Source organism: Bos taurus, chromosome 12 (genome assembly GCF_002263795.3).
Source record: "Bos taurus isolate L1 Dominette 01449 registration number 42190680 breed Hereford chromosome 12, ARS-UCD2.0, whole genome shotgun sequence".
NCBI classification, from domain to species: domain Eukaryota; kingdom Metazoa; phylum Chordata; class Mammalia; order Artiodactyla; family Bovidae; genus Bos; species Bos taurus.
Genome location: NC_037339.1, coordinates 2,450,052 through 2,474,908, shown reverse-complemented (window position 1 = coordinate 2,474,908; position 24,857 = coordinate 2,450,052). Strand labels below are relative to the sequence as shown.

At 39.1% G+C, this 24,857-nt stretch overlaps 1 protein-coding gene across 1 annotated transcript in view; it reads right to left on the bottom strand.

Moving 5' to 3' along the window:
• The window catches only part of DIAPH3 (diaphanous related formin 3), a 563,614-nt gene that overhangs the window by 269,539 nt on the left and 269,218 nt on the right, over positions 1-24,857 (bottom strand). Inside the window, 1 exon segment of the mRNA NM_001192614.2 lies at positions 22,302-22,403. Within this exon segment, the coding sequence (NP_001179543.2) occupies positions 22,302-22,403 (102 nt within the window).

Below are 24,857 nucleotides of genomic sequence, written 5' to 3'. Positions count from 1 at the left end.
TCAGACTCTTGGACATAATGGTAGCCAGCTGACCCTTTCTTCGCTTCCTCCAGAAGCTGACCTCACTGACAGACACTGAAGTTTGGGGTGCACTTCAGGGAGGCAGGGTCAGGGTGGTGGGGGTAAGAGAAAGTGACACAGGAGAAACTGTGCTGTAGATTAGTTTATTCAGAAGTAATAAAAGAAGTTTCTCACTCCCTGGCTATCTTGACGGCTGCTTGTGCTTGGGGGCATCCCACACCTAAGGCAGGAAGATGGTGGCCACATAAAAGATGAAAAAGTCACTGGAGTTGATCAAATCTAGGCTCCAACTGGTTATGAAAAGTACAAGTGGCCTCTGAAAATGATCAGACAAAGATCAGCCTTGAGGAAATCTGAAGCAGAGCTCTGTGCCATGCTGGCCGAGACTGGTGTCCATCGCTCCAGTGACAGCAGTGCTGACCTGGGCACAGCGCGTGCAGAACACAACCGAGCATGCGCACGGCCCCACAGATCCAGGTGATTCCCCTACCATCAGACACACGCCAGAACAGACGGGTGAGAAGTAAATCATGTACAATTTTTCTTTAAAAAACTGGCCAGATTTTGGTTTTTTAAAAGAGTAATATAGAGGACCTTTTCCTATAACATTTGCTAAGTCATATTTTAAAATAATAACTCTCCCTAAAATACTCTTAAATGGCTGATTTCTTTATCTATTTTTCCTATGCCATTTTATAAATATTTGCTCTTTTTCTAATGCCAGAATATTAATGGCAAAGGTGTTTCTGCATTTATTCCAAACAGAAACCCATTAAAAATGACACCTTGCTGCATTTCTTAGTATTGATTGTTCACAGTTTTTATTCTGTTTCTACATTAGGACAAATAAAATTCATTCAAGGGCTTCTAAAAATAAATCAATGGCATTTCAGAAATTCATTCAGTATTTGGGATCATGTTTCAGCTCAAGCCATTAACTTGGTGGGTGTGTTTTGGGAGCATTCAAATTAAACCGCTGTGATACCTTTTTCAGGTGATTCCTCCGCCCTTCAGTAATAAAGGATGTCTATTGCTTTGTCTGCAGATGCCAGAGGCCGAGTCTGATGTGCTTTCCGGCAGCACGGGAGAACTGCATGGCTCTCACTAAGGTGCACCAAGACACAGTGAAGGCTGACGGCAGGGTTTAGACAAGGGGCATAACTAATTAAGGATTAGGCTATAGTTAAGACCCATGATTAGGAAAAAATAGGTAGAACCTGAATTTTGGAGTGGTTAAAGTTGGTTGAGGGAGTGGTCTTCAACTGGCAAGAGAGGTTATTACTAAAATTAACAGTAGATAGGAATACAGACAGTTCCAGAGAAGGTTATAAAAATCCACTAAGAAATTAAAGGCTAAGAAGAAGAAAAGCAAAACTAGGCCAAAAAAAAAAAAATGTGTAAAGTAATAGAATCAGAACTGAATAGCAAACAGACAACTAAGGAATAAAGGAACGGCCTGTCGTGAAGCTAACCAAACTAGCTTCCTCTTAATTACATTCAAAATATAGAATGCCTCAAAAAATTCTGGCTCAGAAATTAAGAAAACCATAAATAAAGACAGTGTCATGGAAAGTCACAATACAAAGCCAGTAGAACCTGAAATCCTTTCAGGGTACACTGGCGTTCAACTGATCAGAACGACTGAGGTGCTGCCTTGTGGCCAGCAGTTCCGGGGGAGGCACTTACAAAATAAACATTGATAAACAGGACCGAAGACACTGCTTGCCCACAGCATAAAATTTCAGTGCTGTCACATAGTTTTCTACAGGAAGAAACACACAATGTGACCCCAATGACCAAAACATCAACAGAATACTAGTCCAGTCAGTTTCAAAATAAAACTCCAAACCATGAGAACTCAAACATACTAAAATTTAGACTAAAGTGAATAATAACTTTAATGTCAGCCAATGGTGATCAATAATGGAAGTCAATAAGTGATACAGCACACACACACACATACACCCAGAGAATTAGATTTTTCTAGCAGATGGAGAAGGCAGTGGCACCCCACTCCAGTACTCTTGCCTGGCAAATCCCATGGACAGAGGAGCCTGGTGGGCTGCAGCCCATGGGGTCGCAAAGAGTCGGACACGACTGAGAGACTTCACTTTCACTTTTCCCTTTCATGCATTGGAGAAGGAAATGGCAACCCACTCCAGTGTTCTTGCCTGGAGAGTCCCAGGGACGGGGGAGCCTGGTGGGCTGCTGTCTATGGGGTTGCACAGAGTCGGACACGACTAAAGCGACTTAGCAGCAGCAGCAGCAGCAGCAGATGGGAATTTGGACAAAAATAAAAGTCAAATGATTTGGCACTAGTGATACTGGTGTAAGAAAGTTAATGTTAGCTTTTCACTAAAGAGGATAAAAGCTACTTTGTTCCCTATCAGTCCTTAAATAAATATGTCACCTTGGATATAAAATTGGCATTCTTGGTAAAGAATGAAAAATAGCACTAATAATGGATAATAGCTGAGTTGCAGGACAGGAAACTTGACCCAATGTTAGAGAAAAGAAAACAGTTGCATTTATCCTTTCAAAAAAGCCAAGCCTGGTGTGGAAGATAAGGATGTCTAATGAAACATACAATTCAATAACAAAATAAAAATATAAGGACTGAAAAAAAAAAACCAAAGGACTGAAACTTCCCCACAAACACTCCGTGCCAGGAGCCACAGTGCAAACTAGGTTGAGTAAAACGTAAGCAATTGAGATTCTGAGCATCTAAAGGAGTTTCCAAAGGCTCTTACTCTGGGCCTCAAAGCACCAGTTCCCTGTCAACCCAGGGACAGAAAATGAGGGGAAGGCTTCTCAAGCGAAGCGAGTAGTCAGAGAGTAATAAGCCGGACGAGGCAGTTGACATGCCAGCTCCTTAAGGAAGAAGAGCATTTATTTCCCTCCCATATGGGCTCTGAGTTTCTAAAGAAAAAAAATGGTTAGCTTTTAGTTTCTGCAAAGAAAAGCAGAGGCGGGACTAGTTCAAGCAAAATTGCAATGCAGGCTAAAGACTACCTTGAAAAACTTTCCCTTTGCATTCATTTGCCTTTTCCTACCTCTTGTATACATACAAGACTGTGCCAATAGACTTGTTTCTAGAACCAAAGAAGTAGAAAATCTATATGGTATAGAAATGTGGAGTCAGAAATCTCGAGTTTGAATCCTTCTCTTCTGTTTGTGAGGTGTGGGACTTCTTGGTTAAATCACATATTCTAAATGAGTTTCAGTTCTTATAAGCCTAAGGGACTGTTGTCTCAGAAGGACAGATGCATCAGATACATGTATATAAATATACCTTGTGAACTGTACCTCACTTGCCTGGTGGCTCAGATGGTTAAGAATCTGCCTACAATGTGGGAGACCTGCGTTCTGTCTGTAGACTGGGAAGATCCCCTGGAGAAGGGGATACCCACTGCAGTATTCTTGCCTGGAGAATTCCATGGACAGAAAAGCCTGGTGGGCTATAATCCATGGGTTGCAAAGAGTCAGACACGAGTGAGCAACTATACCTTGCACTTTCAAATTCAAGTACTATAACTGTCATGCACTTACCTGAGTGTCCTATAATTGCTAATTTGATACAATACATATGTCATTGACCTGAAACTCCAAAATTAATCTCCCTCTTTGTTCCTATTATCCACACTCTCATCTTCTAAGTGTTAACAAGTCTCAGATGCTATATAAAAAAAAATTATCAGACTAAACTAATGTAGAGTAAGGTTTTAATATCCTCCAGCTTTCCTACTGCATGACACGATTTACAGCAGAGGCTAACTTGCTGCTTTATAATATCTGAGACAGTCAAAATGAATTTGGAGTATTTTTTGTTCTTAGCACACTTTCTATAATAACTATGAAGCTATTATTGTATGCAACTGGATGATTTTAATTTCAGGAGATTCCTAAGGCTAAGATCCTCAGTTGGATATACCTAGTCAGAGAGCTAGAGGTAGAAAGCTTTTAGCTCATATTTCTGGCTCCAACACATGCAACTAATATGAGATGTTCATTCTAATCAGTTTCTCGGTAATTTCAATTGTTCCCTTGAAAACTGTTCCCATGAATAGAATATAAATACTCTACCACCATAACTTATCATGAGACCTGGAAGTCATGGCAGCTGATCAGAACTGAGATGGCTCATGAGTCAGTACTGGCCTTTATGTTATACTCCTAACTGATGCCCTTTGCCACTTTGTGACATTAAATTGTGTATGTTTAAAAGTTAAAGTACAAAAAGACTGGGAGCTCTAAAAAAAATAGTCAAGAGTTATTAGAAAACAATTGTGGAGTGAATAAAACCCTTGAGAAAGAGGAAGGTACGAAAAGAGAGCAGAGGGAAGACTCTGAGCAAAATGCTCACTGAAGTGTAAGAAGAGGTAGAAAAGAGCCAGGATGGCGTCAGAAAGGCAGTACCAGGGAGAGAGAGGAGAGGAGAGAACAAGAGAGCAGACTCAGCCAATAGAGTGAGATGCTGATCACAGGTCAAGTGCACACAAGACGAGAGATGAAGGGTGCGTGCTGGACCTGAAACTATATGGCTGTGCATACCCTAGGAGAGTATTCTTAAGACAGTGATGAGGCAAAAGTACAAACATAAAACATGCTAGAAAATAACAGGGTGAGAGAGAAAATTCTAAATGTAAAGTAAAAACCAGCTTTAAAGAAAGAAAGTAGGTCCTGAACTGGATCATTACAGATGAAAAGAAAAACATTCAAAATAAACTTATAATGAGGACAACAGCAGCTAACAGAATTGAGCACTCACTATTCACTATTGACTCCAAACATGCACTCTCTCCTTTAATCACTACAATCTAGAGAGATGGGCCCTAAATTCACGCACATTTTATAAAGAGAATTACACCGAGGGGTATTAATAAACTTACCCAATATTTCAAAGCTAGTAAATGGTAAACTAAGAATTCAAACCCAGGTCTGTCTAATTAGACTAGAAATGCAATGAAGGATATTTGCAGGAATCTCAAATACCAAGGTGAAGTTGTTTTAACCCAGATTTTGTGTTCCAGTGCTACGAACATGCTGCATTCAAGCCTCAGTAAGATAAGACTAAATAGTTGTAGTTTTTCAGTATCTAAAATTAACTATCAAGCATCATAGGGATAGTTATTTATTCATCTATCAGATACCTATTATGCTTATTACATGCCAGATATTGTTCAAGATACTAGAAATTCACTAACATATGTCTAAGAGAATGATTCGTGTTGTGACCATGACCATTCTTATCATAAACTAATAGACAGGTTAATGGACAGAATACCATATAGTAAATGAGAAGGTAATGAGAGCTTGGGAGAAAAATAAAGTAGGGAAAAGAAAAAGAAGTGATATGAGCAACTGGACATGCAATTTCAAACAGGGTGCTCAGAGAAGACCTCCAAAAGTTGACTGAGGAAGAAATATCAAAAGGATATGAGGCAGCAAGCCTCATATATATAGAAAATAAGTCCAAGGAGACCATACAGCCAATAGGACAGTATGGAGGCCACATGGTTAAAGCTGAGTTAGCCAGAGGAGAGTGGTGGAAAATGAGGCACAAAACATCGGGGCCGTGTTACATATGCAGAAACTTGTCACCTATAGCAAAGACTTAGGCTCCTCCTCCAAGGTGGAAGCCAGAATAAGGTTACAGGGAGAGACAAAGCATTCTCCACCTTATGTCACTGCCTGCTTACACGTGTGCTCAGTCGTGCCTGACTCTTTGCAACCCCGTGGACTGTGGCCCACCAGCTCCTCTGTCCACCGCATTTCCCAGACAGGAACACTAGAGTGGGTTGCCATTTCCTTATGTCACTAGCTGCTATGTTAAGAACAGACTGCAGTGAAGATGAGTTGACATAGATATCACTTCTTAGTATTATCAAATTATTTCACAACATTTTACATTTTTACATGCCTGTAAGATAGAACATAAACAATACAATGTACCTTTTGCTAACACATGAAAAAGTGGTTAGACCAATATACATCACACTTGAAAATTCAAACTTTTTGAGAAACTCACGAGAGTTAGCAACTCAATGAAATAGCATATTGTTCTGATCATGCTGTGTTTTTATTAGTTTTCATAAATTAAAGAATTGCAGAGTTATTTAACATAGCTGACATTCTACTAATTCCAGGGGAATATGGGTAACAAACGCTTCTAAGAGAATCACTCAGAGTTCAAGTCCACTTACCTTCCCACTCTACAGAGAACACAATCGGTAGTAGATGAGTGGTTTTTCCCATTAATGACAGGATTTGGTATTACTATTTTGATGTAGATTTGAACTAAATGAACTCTATCCCTTGAATAAACGAGAGTTACTGTATCACAGAATATGTCTGCACACTTCTGGCATTTTAACATTATCTTAGTTCATAATATAGGCACTATACATTTTTTACTATATCAGAAATGATTCCATTTTCCTTCCAAGAGCAAGACCTACAGGCAAAAGTAGTGTTTTCTTTCTTTTCACAGATACATATTCCATGACCACTGTTCTCATGACCACCAGCTTCTTTCCAAAAGTCCCTGATGAATTTTATCCCACAAATGCCAAACAGCCCTCTCACCCTGCCTCATGCCTAGCTTTTGAAACAAACTGCAATAGTGTCATATCAAAAAATCACCTTGTACAATTCCCTAGACCCGGGATTGCAGTTTTCCTCAGAGAGGTGGTAACCAGCAGCAAAAACAAATAAACCCTTGCAGATGGTGAGTCCCTCTCCAGGGAGAAGACTGAGATAAACAGTCAGGTTTGCATATTTTGTTGTGCCCTCATGGCCTCCTGTGTTACATTTCTGATTCACACCCTGGGTGATCTCATCTAGTTCCAGAGCTTTAAATTCCACAAGTATGTGACTAGCTCCCGAATTTATGCCTTCAGCCTGACTTCCAGCTTACATCCCAACTGCTTTCTGTATAGGTCCACTCACACAGATGTTTCAGGTGATCTTCCCTCCCTGAGTCTGCTTCTCTCTCTTAAGTCTTCTCCTATTCTCTGGAAATAGGATCTCCTATCTATCTAATTGTACAGGGCAAGCACCTTGGGGTCATCCTGGACTCTTCTTATTCCCTAAATCCAACGTATTGGATACCCTGGCTTCCTTAATTTTGAAATATTATATAGCCCTTCGTACCATGGACACTGCCATCAAGCCACCACCCTTTCTCACCTTCATCATTGTTCTAGCATGTTAAGTGGCCATTGGCTTCAATTTATGCCCCTACCCCACCACCTGTTCCTCACACAGCTGACAGAATAATCAACCTGACCTAAACCTAAAGCACAGACCAGATAACTTCACTTCTCCATATAAAGATCTCCAGTGATTTCCTAGCATGACGGCCATGGGCCCCACACCCTGCAGGCACGGTCCTGGGGCCTCCCTCTCCTTTCTCCTGCTGCCCGCCCCTCCACTCGCTCTGCATCAGCCAGGCTTCCCTGTGCCAAGCCCCACTGACCCCAAAGCCCGGTGCTCCGCGGCCTCTGTCTGTGGGCAGTCCCCCGAGCCAGTCACTCTGGTGCTTGCTCAGAGGGCAGAGGCCCTCCCCAGGCATTTGATCACACACATGTACCCGCCTCGTACCACCATGGGCTGAGGAGTACTGAGGGTCACCTGACCCAGAGCTTTCATTTCTTATCTATTGTCACTATATGCGACTACAATGTAAGACCAAGGAGGAGTAAGAGACGTATTCCCTGCAACAAACTCAGAATCCAGAAAAAGGCCAAGCACAGAGGAGGTGTCCAATAAATATTTGTCAAATAAATGTACAAATGAGTGAATCACTGCTGAACCAAGAGGACAGGTACTGAAATGAAACACATGAGATAGTGGTTTCGTTACCAATATAATCTCAAGGTCTAAATTCATCCATACAAGTCTGGTAATTCAGACCCACTAACCAAAGGCTAGTGGACATGGAGCCACTTTCTCAGAATCATCTAAATGAGAACTCAAATTAATATCAGAAATGTTCTTAAATATACTCAATCTACCAACAGTGAAGCCATGTTAAGTTCAACCATAAAAAAAAGTCTCTAATTTTCTGTATATTTCAGTATATTTGCCTAAATCAATAAATCTGTTATACATTATTTTATACTACCAAAAATCATGTAAAGAAAAGGTGTAAATGGCCTTTTAAGAGTTTTGTCAACATGTACCTCCACCATGTCATATGTAGGCAGAATTAAGATGAAATCTGTGAGAGAAAAAAAATCTTCAGAGAAAATACTAGGATGGGTGAAACAGAAATTTCTCTTACCTGACAACTGATGTTTAACTACTTAAACCTACAAAATTTCTGTAAGTTTTGCTAAAAATTCAAACGGCGTTGTGATCATTTTGACTTGGACCACTGACTGAGATGAAAAGCAGAAATCAGATTATAAGGAAAATGACAGCAGCATGACATGTCTCAAGAATTTCAGGCTACAGACCAATGACAACTGAAAGCAAGCTAAATTAATAAGCTTTAAACTAGGTGGAAGAAAAGCCATCTGTGCTAGAGAGCCTATATTAAGTACTGGATCCTGGTAGAAACATGTCAAGAAGGTTGCAAAGCAAAGAGACAAGAATAACTGAACAACAGCTGAATGTTTATGATCTTAAGAGAAGCAGACCTTTAAGATTTAAATAGCTATGGACAGAGTTATAACAGTTTATTATTCTAAACAAACATCCTCCTGGATGGTGAAAGATCTGCAAATGAGGTTGCCAAAGTGCTGTCTAGAGCATACTGAAATGTGAAGGACCTGGGACAAAGGCCGCAACTGAAGACAAACAGGGCTCCTATCTTCCAGGAGGAGAGACTGGAGAGATTTATGTCACTGACAGACAAGACTGAAGAAGAATACTAAGGAGAAAAGGAAACAGTAATTATAAGAAGCCAAAATGGATTCTGAAAAGAAGAAACCGATAATTCTGTGAAACATGAACGATTTTGAATCTGGACATTTGCAAAGCACTCCAAATAATCAACACCTGAATGAAAGAGACGTGGATATGTTAAGTCTGGGAAAGCGATGACTCAGTGGACATATTCTTTCAGGTTCCACACCAACTCTGGTCAGTCTCTTCTGAAGTTGTTTCAATAAGCCATGATTCTTAAACCAAACCAGAATTTCCTCAATACCTTTGAAAATATTCAACTTCTTTTGAGTACCAAAAGCAGCACTGTATAAGGCAGGTACCCGAGTGTTTCAGTACCCCAGACTGAAACAGCATGGCCTCAGGAGTTAAAAAGGACCAAGAAAAGTCCAACAGAGGTGTGGCACCAGGAGGAAAGTGGAATAAGTCTACAAACGGACTGAGTCTACAAAGGGACAAGCTTACAAAGTAGGTGGCAGAATCATGTAGGGTGGTTATCTTCTGTTTTGAATACAAGTATAAATTGAGACTTTTACGCTCAAAATTGTTGGCTACTTGATATACTTTTAAATTAACCCCTTCTTACCAAAGAAATAATTGGCCAGAGACTCATTTTAACAAAACTTAAAATCACTATCTCAAAAGTACACAACATTTTCATTTCAAAATGTAATTTTTAAAAACAACTATCTGTATCGTACCATAATGATGGACACACGTCATTATCAGTTCAGTTCAGTCGCTCAGTCGAGTCCAACTCTTTGAGACCCCATGAAACGCAGCACACCAGGCCTCCCTGTCCATCACCAACTCCTGGAATTCACCCAAACTCATGTGCATCGAGTCGGTCATGCCATCCAGCCATCTCATCCTGTCGTCCCCTTCTCCTCCTGCCCCCAATCCCTCCCAGCATCAGTCAGTGTCTTTTCCAATGAGTCAACTCTTTGCATGAGGTAGCCAAAGTACTGGAGTTTCAGCATCACCATCAGTCCTTCCAATGAACACCCAGGAGTGATACATATTTGTCCTAATCCACTGAACATACAACACCAAGAATGAACCCTAAGGTAATCGATGGACATTGAGCAATTATGATGTGTTTGTGTAGGTTCATGAAGTATGATAAATGTACCATTCTACTGGAAGATATTGATAAAGGGGGAGGCTATGCATGTGCATACAGAAAATCTCTGTAACTTGCCCCCAATTTTTCTGTGAACCTTTTTTCTAATAATTGTTGATAATTTCAAAGTATTACAAATTATTATAGTCAGAAAACAAATTAAAAAGTAAAATATCAAAAACAATTCTTAACTTCATTTTTATTTTACTATTCTTGCTATATATATTTTCCCTCCTTTCTCTTCATCTCTTTCGTTTTTCACATATTCACTTAGCCTGTATGGTGTAGCCACCATGTAGCTCAAGATGGACCATGGGTCAGGAATATAAAGATGAGTTCGTATACTTCAGCTTGTTCAAAAGTGCCAAGCATAAATGAAATCTGTGGCATACTTCAGGGAAATAAGAACCATCTACAGAAAGTACCCAGCATTATGATAACAAAGAGGAAGGATCCTGAATTGTGCAAGGAATAACAGAAGTGCTAGAGAAAGAATTCCAGAGAGCGTTTCCCAAAGCAGAGAATAGGGACAGCAGGCTGTGGACGGGCCTGGGCACGGGCCCTGAGAACAGGGTAAGTGGTCTGGGAGATAAAGCACAGGGCAGGCGAGACAAGGGGCGGAAGGAGTGGCTGTGGCTGCTCCTCAGAGACCTAACGCTGGTGCCTGAGCGGGCAGGAAGGAGAGGCTCATGGAGAAGTCTGAGAAAGCACTCGGGGTTGATGAGCATGTTCATTATCTTGATTATGATGATGGTTTCACAAGTGCACTTATATCAAAATGAATCAAATTCTACAAGTTTTAAATATATGCATTTTTACTGTGTACCAATTATACTTCAATGAAGATTTTTTGTTACTTTGTTTTTAAGGGATATTATTTTAAGAATTTTAGACATCCATGTAAAAGTTATAGGAAGCAAGCGAAGTAGCTTAGGGAGACAGTGAGGGACGGTAAGTGGCATTTCACTCATTCTATAACTTTACAGGATGTTCCACACCATCCAAAGAAGACTTAATCAACTGCTATTTACACGTACTTATAAAACCACTAGACCATTCAGGTAAGACACAAATCAAATCCCTTATAATTATACAGTGGAAGTGAGAAATAGATTTAAGGGACTAGATGTGATAGACAGAGTGTCTGATGAAATATGGATGGAGGTTCATGACATTGTACAGGAGACACAAATCAAGACCATCCCCAGAAAAAAAGAAATACAAAAGACCAAAATGCTTGTCTGAGGAGGTTTTACAAATAGCTGTGAAAAGAGAAGCAAAAAGCAAAGGAGAAAAGGAAAGATATTCCCATTTGAATGCAGAGTTCTAAAGAATAGCAAGGAGAGATGAAAAGCCGTTCTCAGCGATCAATGCAAAGAAATAGTGGAAAACAACAGAATGGAAAGACTAGAGATCTCGTCAAGATTATTAGAGACACCAAGGAAACATTTCATGCAAAGATGGGCTCGATAAAGGACAGAAACGGCATGGACCTAACAGTAGCAGAAGATATTAAGATGAGGTGGCAAGAATACACAGAAGACATGTACAAAAAAGATCTTCACAACCCAGATAATCATGATGGAGTGATCACTCACCTAGAGGCAGACATCCTGGAATGTGAAATCAAGTGGCCCTTAGAAAGCATCACTACAAACAAAGCCAGTGGAGGTGCTGGAATTCCAGTTGAGCTATTTCAAATCCTGAAAGATGATGCTGTGAAAGTGCTGCACTCAATATGCTAGCAAATTTGGAAAACTCAGCAGTGGCCACAGGGCTGGAAAACATCAGTTTTCATTCCAATCTCAAAGAAAGGCAATGCCAAAGAATGCTCAAACTACCGCACAATTGTACTCATCTCACACGCTAGTAAAGTGATGATCAAAATTCTCCAAGCCAGGCTTCGGCAATACATGAACAGTGAACTTCCAGATGTTCAAGCTGGTTTTCGAAAAGGCAGAGGAACCAGAGATCAAATTGCCAACATCCGCCGGATCATGGAAAAAGCAAGAGAGTTCCAGAAAAACATCTATTTCTGCTTTATTGACTATGCCAAAGTCTTTGACTGTGTGGATCACAATAAACTGTGGAAAATTCTGAAGGAGATGGGAGTACGAGATCACCTGATCTGCCTCTTGAGAAATCTGTATGCAGGTCAGGAAGCAACAGTTAGAACTGGACATGGAACAACAGATTGGTTCCAAATAGGAAAAGGAGTATGTCAAGGCTGTATATTGTCACCATGCTTATTTAACTTATATGCACAGTACATCATGAGAAACGCTGGGCTGGAAGAATCACAAGCTGGAATCGAGATTGCCGGGAGAAATATCAATAGCCTCAGATATGCAGATGACACTGCCCTTATGGCAGAAAGTGAAGAGGAACTAAAAAGCCTCTTGATGAAAGTGAAAGAGGAGACTGAAAAAGCTGGCTTAAAGCTCAACATTCAGAAAACTAAGATCATGGCATCTGGTCCCATCACTTCACGGGAAATAGATGGAGAAACAGTGGAAATAGTGTCAGACTTTATTTCTGGGGGCTCGAAAATCACTGCAGATGGTGATTGTAGCCATGAAATTAAAAGATGCTTACTCTTTGGAAGTCAAGTTATGACCAATCTATACAGCATATTAAAAATCAGAGACATTACTTTGCCAACGAAGGTCCATCTAGTCAAGGCTTTGGTTTTTTCAGTAGTCATGTATGGATGTGAGAATTGGACTGTGAAGAAAGCTGAGTGCCGAAGAATTGATGCTTTTGAACTGTGTTGTTGGAGAAGACTCTTGAGAGTCCCTTGGACTGCAAGGAGATCCAACCAGTTCATTCTAAAGGAGATCAGTCCTGGGTGTTCATTGGAAGGACTGATGCTGAGGCTGAAACTCCAATACTTTGGCCACCTCATGTGAAGAGTTGACTCATTGGAAAAGACTCTGATGCTGGAAGGAATTGGGGGCAGGAGGAAAAGGGGACAACAGAGGATGAGATGGCTGGATGGCATCACCAACTCGATGCACACGAGTCTGGGTGAACTCCAGGAGTTGGTGATGGCCAGGGAGCCCTGGCGTGCTTCGATTCCTGGGGTCGCAAAGAGTTGAACATGACTGAGCGACTGATATGAATTATGTGCAAAGGACTGAGCTTGTCCTAAAACACAGAACACGCCTTGAGTGAGGAACATGACTCTTCAATTCATTTTCATAATCAAACTTCAAAAACGTAGGATACAGAAGACATCATAAATAAACATGGAAGGACAAGTGAGAGGCAATAGGAAAATCTGTAAATATTTACAAAGGAATAACTCATAGGTTATATAAGGAGCTTCTACAAACTATAAGGAAAGAAAGATAATATAGTAAGAAAGTGAATCCAGGAAGAAGTATAAATAACCAATAAATATATAATAAACTGTGTCAATCTCAATCGGTAGCCTGGAAATATAGAGTGAAGAATAAAATCACAAGTGGAATAAAAAGGTCATATTAAGTACTAGTGATGGTGCAAGACAAAAATCCTCATGTATATTGTTCATAAAAATATAAATTGACATAATTTCTAGAAGGTTAACTTGGCAGGAATGACCAAGATTAACAGAAGTTTTCACCTAGGAATTCAAATTCTGCAACTTTTACAAAGAAATAATAATATTAATCACAAAAGCTAACCCTTAGAAGAGTTTGGATTACAAGCTGATTTACACGTATCAGTTCAGTTCAGTTCAGTCGCTCAGTCGTGCCTGACTCTTTGCGGCCCCATGAATCGCAGTACGCCAGGCCTCCCTGTCCATCACCAACTCTTGGAGTTCACTCAAACTCGCGGCCATCTAGTCGGTGATGCCATCCAGCCATCTTATCCTCTGCCGTCCCCTTCTCCTTCTGCCCCCAATCCTTCCCAGCATCAGAAGTATTAAATAGACATGACCACTGGCCTGTAGTAGTGGAGGCAGACACGACCACTGGCCTGTGGCTGGCAGAATTGTGATTCCCCCAAATAGGGTCACAGACTAATCCCCAAAACTTCTGAATATGTTAACTTACATGGCAGAAGGGACATTGTGGATGTGATTAAATTAAGACTCTTGATTATTCTAGATTAGCGAATATAAACACAATGTCCTTATGAAAGCTGAGGAGAGAGCCAAGGAAGGAGATGACAAAAGGAGAAGGGAGCGGGATGGCAGACGGTAAGCCAGGAGTGTGGCAGCCGCCAAACGCAGGGAGGGCCAGGAGGAAATCCTTTCCAGAGCTCTCAGAGGAACACAGTATTAACGACCCATTCCAGACTTCTGACCTCCAGGATTCTAAAACAATAAATGTATTTCGTTTCAAGCCACTAAGTCTGTGGTACTTTGTTATAGTAGCAACAGGAAACTAATGTAAGTTTCACAAATACGGAAAGTGAGGTACAGGAAAATGAACAACTACCCAAGATCACAAAGCTTGTAAGGTTGATATAGGATTTAAACCCAGAGTTCATGCACATAACCTCTATAAAACACTCCCTCCAAACACATACACAAACAAGGCATGCAGAATTTTTTTTTTAAAACCTGGGGGAATACAAAAACTAACCATCCTTCATTGAGGAAATAGTTATAGAAAAAGTCAAAATATCAGTAGGCGGCACAGTGGTAAAGAATCCGCCAACCAGTGCAGGAGACTTAGGAGACAAGGGTTCAGCCCTTGGGTCAGGAAGGCCCCCTGAAGTGAAAAATGGCAACCTCCTCCAGTATTTTTGCCTGGAAAATTTCAGGGAAAAAGAGGCTGGCAGGCTATAGTCCATGAGGCTACAAAGAGTCAGACAAGACTGAGCACAGCATGAAATACCATATAGGAATTTCAAAATATCACATCATAAAAACAAAGTCTCCAAAACATTTCACGGTGAAGTTTTAGAACAATGTGCAAATGAGTATGCACACATTTGTAAATACAAAGAAATAGGATTGGAAAGCCAGCAAAACATTTAAAAAGATCATTTATATGGAATGCAGTGGGTAGTGAGATACAAGGAAACTTCTACATTGTATTCAATATTTTTATACGTTATTTAAATGTTTTATAACAAGAATATTTAGGTGTATTTTAAAATGAGGCATTTTTAATGGAAGAAAATTTGCATGAACTTCTTGCAACATGTTTTGGTTAAAAATAAAAGTCTCTACTGCACAAAGTTTAAAAGCCCTGCCCTACAGTGACACCAAATGGTGATAGATCAAAATACAGTACACAAACAAAACATTTGTTCAATTCAATTTCCTATAAACACTACAATTGCTTTGAAGAATTGGCAGCTTAAAAGAACTAAATAATGTGGATACAAATACTCAAAAGCTTAGAATTTTTAATCAAAGAAATTCTAGTATACCGAGTTTCAAATGCAAATTTTAGGCCTCTTTCTAAGCTTCAGCTAAATCTTGTGATCCCATTGAATATTTACATATCTTACTTCTCACACAGTTAACCAACCGTACCACTGTGAGCACAGTGATTTTGCCTAATGGCTTATTGATCAAAAGATGACTGCAAATATAAAAAAATACAGTCATACAACTAAAATCAGGTTCTTTCAACAGAAACCAGCCTTTGATGAGTAGGCAGTATTTGAGGGAAATAAACAAGGAGATAGTAAGGCTGAGAGGAAAAATAAGGAATCCAAGAAAAAAGACAGCTAACTGATCCAATGAGAGTTTCTAAGCAGGATATTTTCCTTTTGTAATATTACTGATAGAAAATTAAGCTGAATAAAGCATGAGACTAGGGCATTCCAAATATGAAACAATTTCTCAACAAAGAGTTTTATACTGGACTGTCTAGGGAAAACAATGTTTCAAATTTAGCACATTGGTTAGTATTCAATGTCTTCTGCCCAAAACCTAGAAAGTAAAACTAGCTCAGTCGTGACTGGACTCTTTGCCACCCCATGGACTATAAACAGTCCACGAAATTCTCTAGGCCAGAATACTGGAGTGGGTAGCCTTCCCCTTTTCCAGGGGATCTTCCCAAACCAGGGATCGAACCCAAGTCTCCAGCATTGCAAGTGGATTCCTTATCAACTGAGCTATCAGGGGAGCCCAAAACCTAAATCAACAAATAAAACTCACTGTAAATTGTCTCATTCATTTCACAGTACACAAAACGATATAAAGATGGACCACTTCTCAGAACCCATCTCTAAAATAACAAAATATCATTTGAATAGAACACTTGGTCTGAGAATTAAATGACAGCTTGTTCAGACTATTTGACGTGTTCTTTTTTCCTTATGCCAAAATTTCCTGGAAAGCATAGCTATCAGCCACAAAACAAGTCAATAATATCAATAAACTCCTAGGTCCTGAATTCGTAGCACTGGGTTATCAGTTCTAAAAGGTACCAGCTATCACCATGTCAACAGCACTACTAGACTACAAGCATCAGCAGGGCCACCTCCCACACCTGGTGACTGTCCTGCTCAAACTTGCCAAGGCTTCAGTTAGAAGGGCTGCAAGAATAAGTTCAGGGACGCAACTTAAGATTCTGAATTACTGGGAAAAAACATAAATAAGATGAGCAATTAAACGTTTAGTACCATAAAAGTACCGAGATATAGCTCACCTGCATTAAGACTATTTTTTAAAGAATAGAGATAATATCAGGATTAAAGAACTTTGCTTCAACTTCAAGGGAGAAATAAATAAAAGTGGATATGTAAACTGTATTATAGGAAATGTGGAGAGAATATAGACATAGTAAACGGTTTAGTGTTTCACAGAAAACATACTGCTACCACTAAGGCGCCTCAGTCGTGTCCAACTCTGTGTGACCCCACAGACGGCAGCCCACCAGGCTCCACCATCCCTGGGATTCTCCAGGCAAGGATACTGGAGTGGGTTGCCATTTCCTTCTCCAAAAGTGAAAAGTGAAAGTGAAGTCGCTCAGTCATGTCCGACTCTTAGCGATCCCATGGACTGCAGCCTACCAGGCTCCTCCATCCATGGGATTTTCCAGGCAAGAGTATTGGAGTGGGGTGCCATTGCCTTCTCCAAGAAAACATAAGGGACATACAATTTAATGGATATTCACACATTTCTGAATAGTATATATGAATATCATACTCGATAGACCACTCAGTTCAGTTCAGTTCAGTCACTCAGTCGTGTCTGACTCTTTACGACCCCATGAATCACAGCACGCCAGGTCTCCCTGTCCATCACCAACTCGCAGAGCTCACTCACACTCATGTCCATCAAGTCGGTGATGCCATCCAGCCATCTCATCCTCTGTCATCCCCTTTTCCTCCTGTCTCCAATCCCTCCCAGCATCAGAGTCTTTTCCAATGAGTCAACTCTTCGCATGAGGTGTGCAAAGTACTGGAGTATCAGCTTTAGCATCAGTCCTTGCAAAGAACACCCAGGACTGATCTCCTTTAGAATGGAGTGGTTGTATCTCCTTGCAGTCCAAGGGACTCTCAAGAGTCTTCTCCAACACCACAATTCAAAAGCATCAATTCTTTGGCACTCAGCTTTCTTCACAGTCCAGCTCTCACATCCATACATGACCACTGAAAAAACCATAGCCTTGACTAGACGGACCTTTGTTGGCAAAGTAATGTCTCTGCTTTTTAATATACTGTCTAGGCCGGTCATAACTTTCCTTCCAAGGAGTAAGCATCTTTTAATTTCATGGCTGCAATCACCATCTACGGTGATTGTGGAGCCCAAAAACATAAAGTCTGACACTGTTCTACTGTTTCCCCATCTGTTTCCCATGAAGTGATGGGACCAGATGCCATGATCTTCGTTTTCTGTTAAGCCAACTTTTTCACTCTCCTCTTTCAACTTCATCAACAGGCTTTTTAGATCCTCTTCACTTTCTGCCATAAGGGTGGTGTCATCTGCATATCTGAGGTTATTGATATTTCTCCTGGCAATCTTGATTCCAGCTTGGGATTCTTCCAGCCCAGCATTTCTCATGATGTACTCTGCATATAAGTTAAATAAGCAGGGTGACAATATACAGCCTTGACGTACTCCTTTTCCTATTTGGAACCAGTCTGTTGTTCCATGTCCAGTTCTAACTGCTGCTTCCTGACCTGCATATAGGTTTCTGAAGAGGCTGGTCAGGTGGTCTGGTATTCCCATCTCTTTCAGAATTTTCCACAGTTTATTGTGATCCACACAGTCAAAGGCTTTGGCATAGTCAAGAAAGCAGAAATAGATGTTTTTCTGGAACTCTCTTGCTTTTTCCATGACCCAGATACTTGTATGTAAGTAATATATGACAAAAGTAGAACATACTTCTAATTTACATGTTGTGTTTTATATATTCTATTTGGTATTTTGGGACACACCACAGAACATGTAGGACCTTAGTTACCTGAGAGGGGATCAAATCCACGCCCCCTGTATTGGAAGGTTGGAGTCTTAACCACTAGATGGCCAAGGAAGTAGCTTCTATTTGGCCTTTAATTGACATTGATTACCAGCAGTTTGGATGTGTTACTTTCACAAACCACCTTTCTATGAAACAGAAATAATAGAGACAAACACTGATTTCCAGGTAAGCTGGATTTTGTTTGTTTGCTGTTTTACATAATTCTTGTGTGGAATTAAAGCAGATTATATAATGCAAACAACTTTAGTAACTTTATCCACTGTATCAAATTTGAGTGTTTATTTAAATAGACTACATCTGTAATTCATATGAATCAAATTAATGAATTTACATAATTGGATAAAACAAAAATGTAAACTGGCAACGAAAATAACTGCAGGGTTTTAACTGATTTCTATAAAAATGAAAACAATGTTAGAAATGACAGTATCAGTGCACAGAACCTGAAGATGAAACAGTTAACACCAGTCTATCTACGATAAAAACAAGTAAAAAGGCAAGTTTCGATCCTATTTGGGGTGGAATGACCACCTCTGACTCTTTCTTGTTTGTGACTCTGAAGATTTTTCAGCCAGAAATGATTAGCACTTTAAATATAGGTTTAGTCAATAAGTAAAGGTTTTTCTATGAGAGCAAAGTCTTGTAGGAATCTGCAGTTTAGTTTACCTCTAGTTAACAGCCCATCTTCAATATATATACAAGTATACTAAGCTTATTACTTTAAAAATGAAACAGCATTATGAGAATCTTTAAAAAATACACGTGGTAATTATAATCAATTTCTTAAAACCAAAATTATGGTATAATTTATATAATGTTGATAAACTGAAAAGACATCACTCTTTAATCAATTAGTGAACTCACTGAGTTTTTAAATTAGAAAGAATAGAAAACATCAGGCATCACATGTGGTTCATCATTTTGGGGGTAACTCTCAACTGTATAGAACTTTACGAAAGTTTTCCTGTCTTTTGGGTGATGCGTGGGGGTTTGAGAAGTAGAGAGCCAGACTGAAAATGGTGAAAAACTGGAATGGAAAAAAAGATGAAGTGAAGAATATTACTATTTGCTACCCACTTCCCCCAAAAAACTTCATATAAAACTTCACATTTTTCTTCAACTGTCTTTCTTTCTTCATCAAAACAAATATATTCTAAGATATTCAGTTTAGTTCAGTCGCTCAGTTGTGTCCGACTCTTTGTGACCCCATGAATCGCAGCACGCCAGGCCTCCCTGTCCATCACCAACTTCCGGAATTCACTCCGACTCACGTCCATAGAGTCAGTGATGCCATCCAGCCATCTCATCCTCTGTCGTCCCCTTCTCCCCTGCCCCCAATCCCTCCCAGCATCAGAGTTTTTTCCCAATGAATCAACTCTTTGCATGAGGTGGCCAAAGTACTGGAGTTTCAGCTTTAGCATCATTCCTTCCAAAGAAATCCCAGTGCTGATCTACTTCAGAATGGACTGGTTGGATCTCCTTGCAGTCCAAGGGACTCTCAAGAGTCTTCTCTAACACCACAGTTTAAAAGCATCAATTCTTCGGCGCTCAGCCTTCTTCACAGTCCAACTCTCACATCCATACATGACCACAGGAAAAACCATAGCCTTGACTAGACGGACCTTTGTTGGCAAAGTAATGTCTCTGCTTTTCAATATGCTCTCTAGGTTGGTCATAACTTTCCTTCCAAGGAGTAAGCGTCTTTTAATTTCATGGCTGTAGTCATCATCTGCAGTGATTTTGGAGCCCAAAAAGGTAAAGTCTGACACTGCTTCCTCTGTTTCCCTATCTATCTGCCCTGAAGTGATGGGACGGAATGCCATGATCTTCCTTTTCTGAATGTTGAGCTTTAAGCCAACTTTTTCACTTTCCTCTTTCACTTTCATCAAGAGGCTTTTGAGTTCCTCTTCACTTTCTGCCATAAGGGTGGTGTCATCTGCATATCTGAGGTTATTGATATTTCTCCCGGCAATCTTGATTCCAGCTTGTGTTTCCTCCAGTCCAGCGTTTCTCATGATGTACTCTGCATATAAGTTAAATAAGCATGGTGACAATATACAGCCTTGACATACTCCTTTTCCTATTTCGAACCAGTCTGTTGTTCCATGGCCAGTTCTAAGATGTTAGTGTAACACAAACCAGAACTTGAAATAGTATTTTTAGAAATGTTCATAATCAACAGATAATAGCAGATGGTTTTCAACAGTATCACTCTTGTTCTCTTTATATTCCATTTGTAGTCAGTTATGATCAGCACAGAATGTGTAGAGTCAAGGTCAAGTTTGCATTGACATGTGCTGAAACTATTTCTGTCTTAAAATCAAAATTACCATGTCTAAAGCCCTGGTATCTGGGAATATACTTATTTTAACTTTCTGACCCCTCTAAGTACAACACTTGTAAGTCATGCCTCTTTGACGGGAATCCTCGTTTTTCAAAGCAGCCATAACCTGGCTATTTAAATAAACCTAAAACATCTCCAAGTTAGAGTTCATTCTTCTGTGACAATCACCAGGAAAAACATGAGAATAGTTTTAAATCTCTGTGATGATATGCAACATAAAGAGTTTCTTGGTAAGCAGATATTTTCATATAAGTTTGTGTTTCATATTTAACATGGATAGGAATATTTTAAAATTGTAATTTTACATGCTATGATTTTCATTCAAGAGTCAAAAAGGACGAACAAACATCAAAAATCTAAGCAGCTTGTGGTTAAAAATGTAACGCAAATTCTCTCTTGTCTTATATGGAAGATATTGTGTCACAGGGATCAAGAGAAAGACTGATCAGGTGACAGAAAATAAACAAGAAAATAAAGAAAGCGAGAGAGAGAGAGAGACAAGAGGATAAAAGAGCTCTCTGGAGAGACTCGGGTTAAAAAAATAGCATTTTTCTAAAAATAACGTTTAAAAGTTTTATAATAAAAATTACAGGGCTATGAAGAGGAAAAACCTGCCTTTTTTTTCTTTCTAATCTGAGTCTGTGAACTTTGGGGGCAGGAGAGTCACTGCAGAGAGAGCTGAGTAGATTGGATTTATGAAGAGACAGGAAGAAGTTTAAAATCAAGTGTCAATAACACGACAAATAATAGTATGTAAACACAGTCCTTTAGTAATCCAATCCAAGCTTTCAGAATTATAGAAATATAATACTACCACGTCCCTGGAGGTTGGTAACAATATAGCTGAAGACTCTAGGGAAAAAAAATCTTATATATTAGAAAAAAATGAAATAGTACTTTAAACATCATCATGATGGCTGAGGTACCCAATGTCAACATGATAATTTAATGGTAGAAGGTAAGAGCAGGAGAAAAGAAAACTTGATAAAAATCTTAAATTCAAGTTGCAATAGAGCTAACATATAACATTGGAAAGTCTTTTTTCATCTCTTTAGATCCCAACTTCTATAAAATTGGAGGCTGGAAGTCTTGAAGATTTTATAAAATGCATTCATTTTTTCATCCTCATTGCCAAAAAGAAATTGTATTTCTAATTTTAGAGTTTAAAACATGAGAGGAACTGAAGTGATTGAGTAGAATGAGAAAGTGAAGCTACTCTTGCGATATGTTGGAAACACTGCTCGAGAATAAAGCACAATCCACTCTAGTCGTAGGAGTGCAGGTTTCATTTTACATTTTCACATTAAATAGAAAAGATAAAAAATCACGTTTGTACTTTTGAAAGAACTCCTTAGATTTCATTTATGGTTAGAATTTCAACATGCATTTTAAAATCAAGATAATTTTCCATAAATATCCTCAGGTTAAGAAGAAAAGCAAGGTGGACGTTGAATGCTTGTGAATAGTAGTGACGTGAAAGCCTCACATTCTGTTTCCTCTGTGCACAGCACAGACGTCCCCTCCAGAGAGCTGACAGGGTACTCACCACGACAGCAAACTGCTCGGGTTCACATAGGTTGCTATATTCACTCTGGTACTGAGACAGTGAATTCAACTGTTGTTGATCGGGAAGATGCTTTATTAAGTTCTAAAAGTAAAACCAAAAGAAAATATCTTCATTAATGTGCTTCTTAAATTCTAGGAAAATTTATTAATAAACTGTGAGAAGGAAATCATTGACCAAGTTAATCTTCAGTTTTATTTCTAGTTAACTTCCCAAATACTAAGCCTTAAGCTTCGTCTCTGTATCTTGAAAGCAACTAATTTTCCTCTTCTCTATCCAGGATTATTACATATTCAAATCAAGCACTACTCAATGTTTATTTGATTAGCTATATAATTGAGAAAGGAGAATTCAACCTATACCAAAGGAACAGCTTTCTCACCTGGATAAATGTGATCAATTACATTTCAGCTATTGGCAATTAAATGTCAGAAAATTTCAGGCAAAACCAAACATTTTTTAGCACTTCACTCAGGGGGACAAAAGATATCATATTGCTTCTAACAGGCAAGAGAAAGAATAGAAACGAAATCAAGGGAATTTTAATGACAGCACTTGCAAGATTCAACTAATATGATTACAGTTTTAATAATAAAAATGAAGATATCTCTAAAACAAGACAACCTAACTTTTCTGATGTGAAAGAAAACTTGAAAAGGCATTGAAGACACAGGATGATGAACCTTGCAGATAAAAGAATACAGAGAGAACTTAAGTGCCATGGCTGTCAATGGTCCTTTGCCTCAATCATCTTCAGCTCAGAAAGGGAATACATATAATTATGCTTCCTTGTTAGAACTTAAATGATTAAACCATCCCTTTGACAAAGTCTATATAGATCCTCTGTATCAAAATATGATTGACAATAATAGTATTATAGCAAATTAGTATACTGACATTAAAATTAAGAAAAAAATAATGGTTGGTGCTCACAATTCCAAATTACAGCATAAGCAAACTCTGTACAAGCCCAAAGTCAAATTCAAATTATAATTAAGCCTATACCATGCGAGGCTTTAATATATATATTTTAGGAAATATATTTAAGGAAAAAAAATATATATATAAGGAAATATATTAAGGAAAAAAAAATCCCCAATGGTGTTATTAGTTAAAAAATAATGTTAGAGAATGTTATGTATCAAAGAGTTAGATCAAAGAACAAGTTTTTCACTCACTATGTACCTTTGGACAAAAACTTGATTGACTAGCCAAAAACAAAAAAGTGGCAATTTAAGATTATCTCTAAAAAAATATTCAACATTAATACTACCAAACTGAATAAAAAATAAAGAAATATGATTTTCCCTTATAAATAGAAGTTTCTCTCAGTAAAACTGCCTAAGACCAGAAGACTCGGTTATTAATAAAAGACTCGGTTTTTTTTAATCTTTCTAGTTGATAGCTGACCTATTTATTACACTGAATTTCTTCAGCATCTTTTTAGATAACCATAAAATCATCTTAGTTAATATTTTTAGTGAATATTTTTAGTTAATACATACTTAAATTTTAATCTTTCATCACAAATTCATTACTTTTTTTACTTCATTATTTTTGTTTTCTAAAGTAATAAAACTATTAGATTTGTAAAATTACAGGCCCAACATTTCTTTGTGTTCCCCTTATCATATTTCCCATCCTAAGTTCCTTTCAAAATAAAGTCTTCAAAGTTGCCCCACACAGCTTTTCTCTCACAGGATCCTTCTGCTGGAAGGACTAATGCTGAAGCTGAGACTCCAATACTTTGGCCACCTGATGTGAAGAGCTGACGCATTTGAAAAGACCCTGATGCTGGGAAAGACTGAGGGCAGGAGGAGAAGGGGATGACAGAGGATGAGATGGCTGGATGGCATCACCGACTCATTGGACATGAGTTTGAGTAAGCTCCGGGAGTTGGTGATGGACAGGGAGGCCTGGCGTGCTACAGTCCCTGGGGTTGCAAAGAGTCAGACACGACTGAGTGACTGAACTGAACTTAACTAATTTCAACCTTTAGGGACCTTTACACACACATTCAGGCTTCCCTGGTGGCTCAGACAATAAAGAATCTGTCTGCAATGCGGGAGACCTGAGTTTGATCCCTGGGTCAGGAAAATCCCCTGGAGAAGAGAACAGCAACCCACTCTGTATTCTTGCCTGGAGAATCCCATGAACAGAGGAGCCTGGCGGGCTACTATCCATGGGGTCGCAGACTTGGACATGACTGAGCAACTAACACATACACACACTCACACACATTCACATACCTCACATATTATCTAGGTCTAACAATCTCAATACAGCCAGGTTTACCTTGTATTATAATCATATATATACATATATATGTGTGTGTGTGTGTGTATATATATATATATAAATGCCATCTCCCTTGCCACACTATAAACTCTACAAAGGTAAAGTTTGTGTCTGATCAAGCCTATACCTGAGTGAGCCTAACACCATTCCTTTATATGGTAGGCACTATAAAATATGTGCTAAATTAATTAATGATTATTAACAAAGTACTGCTTTTTCTATGCTCTGTTCAAAATAGGC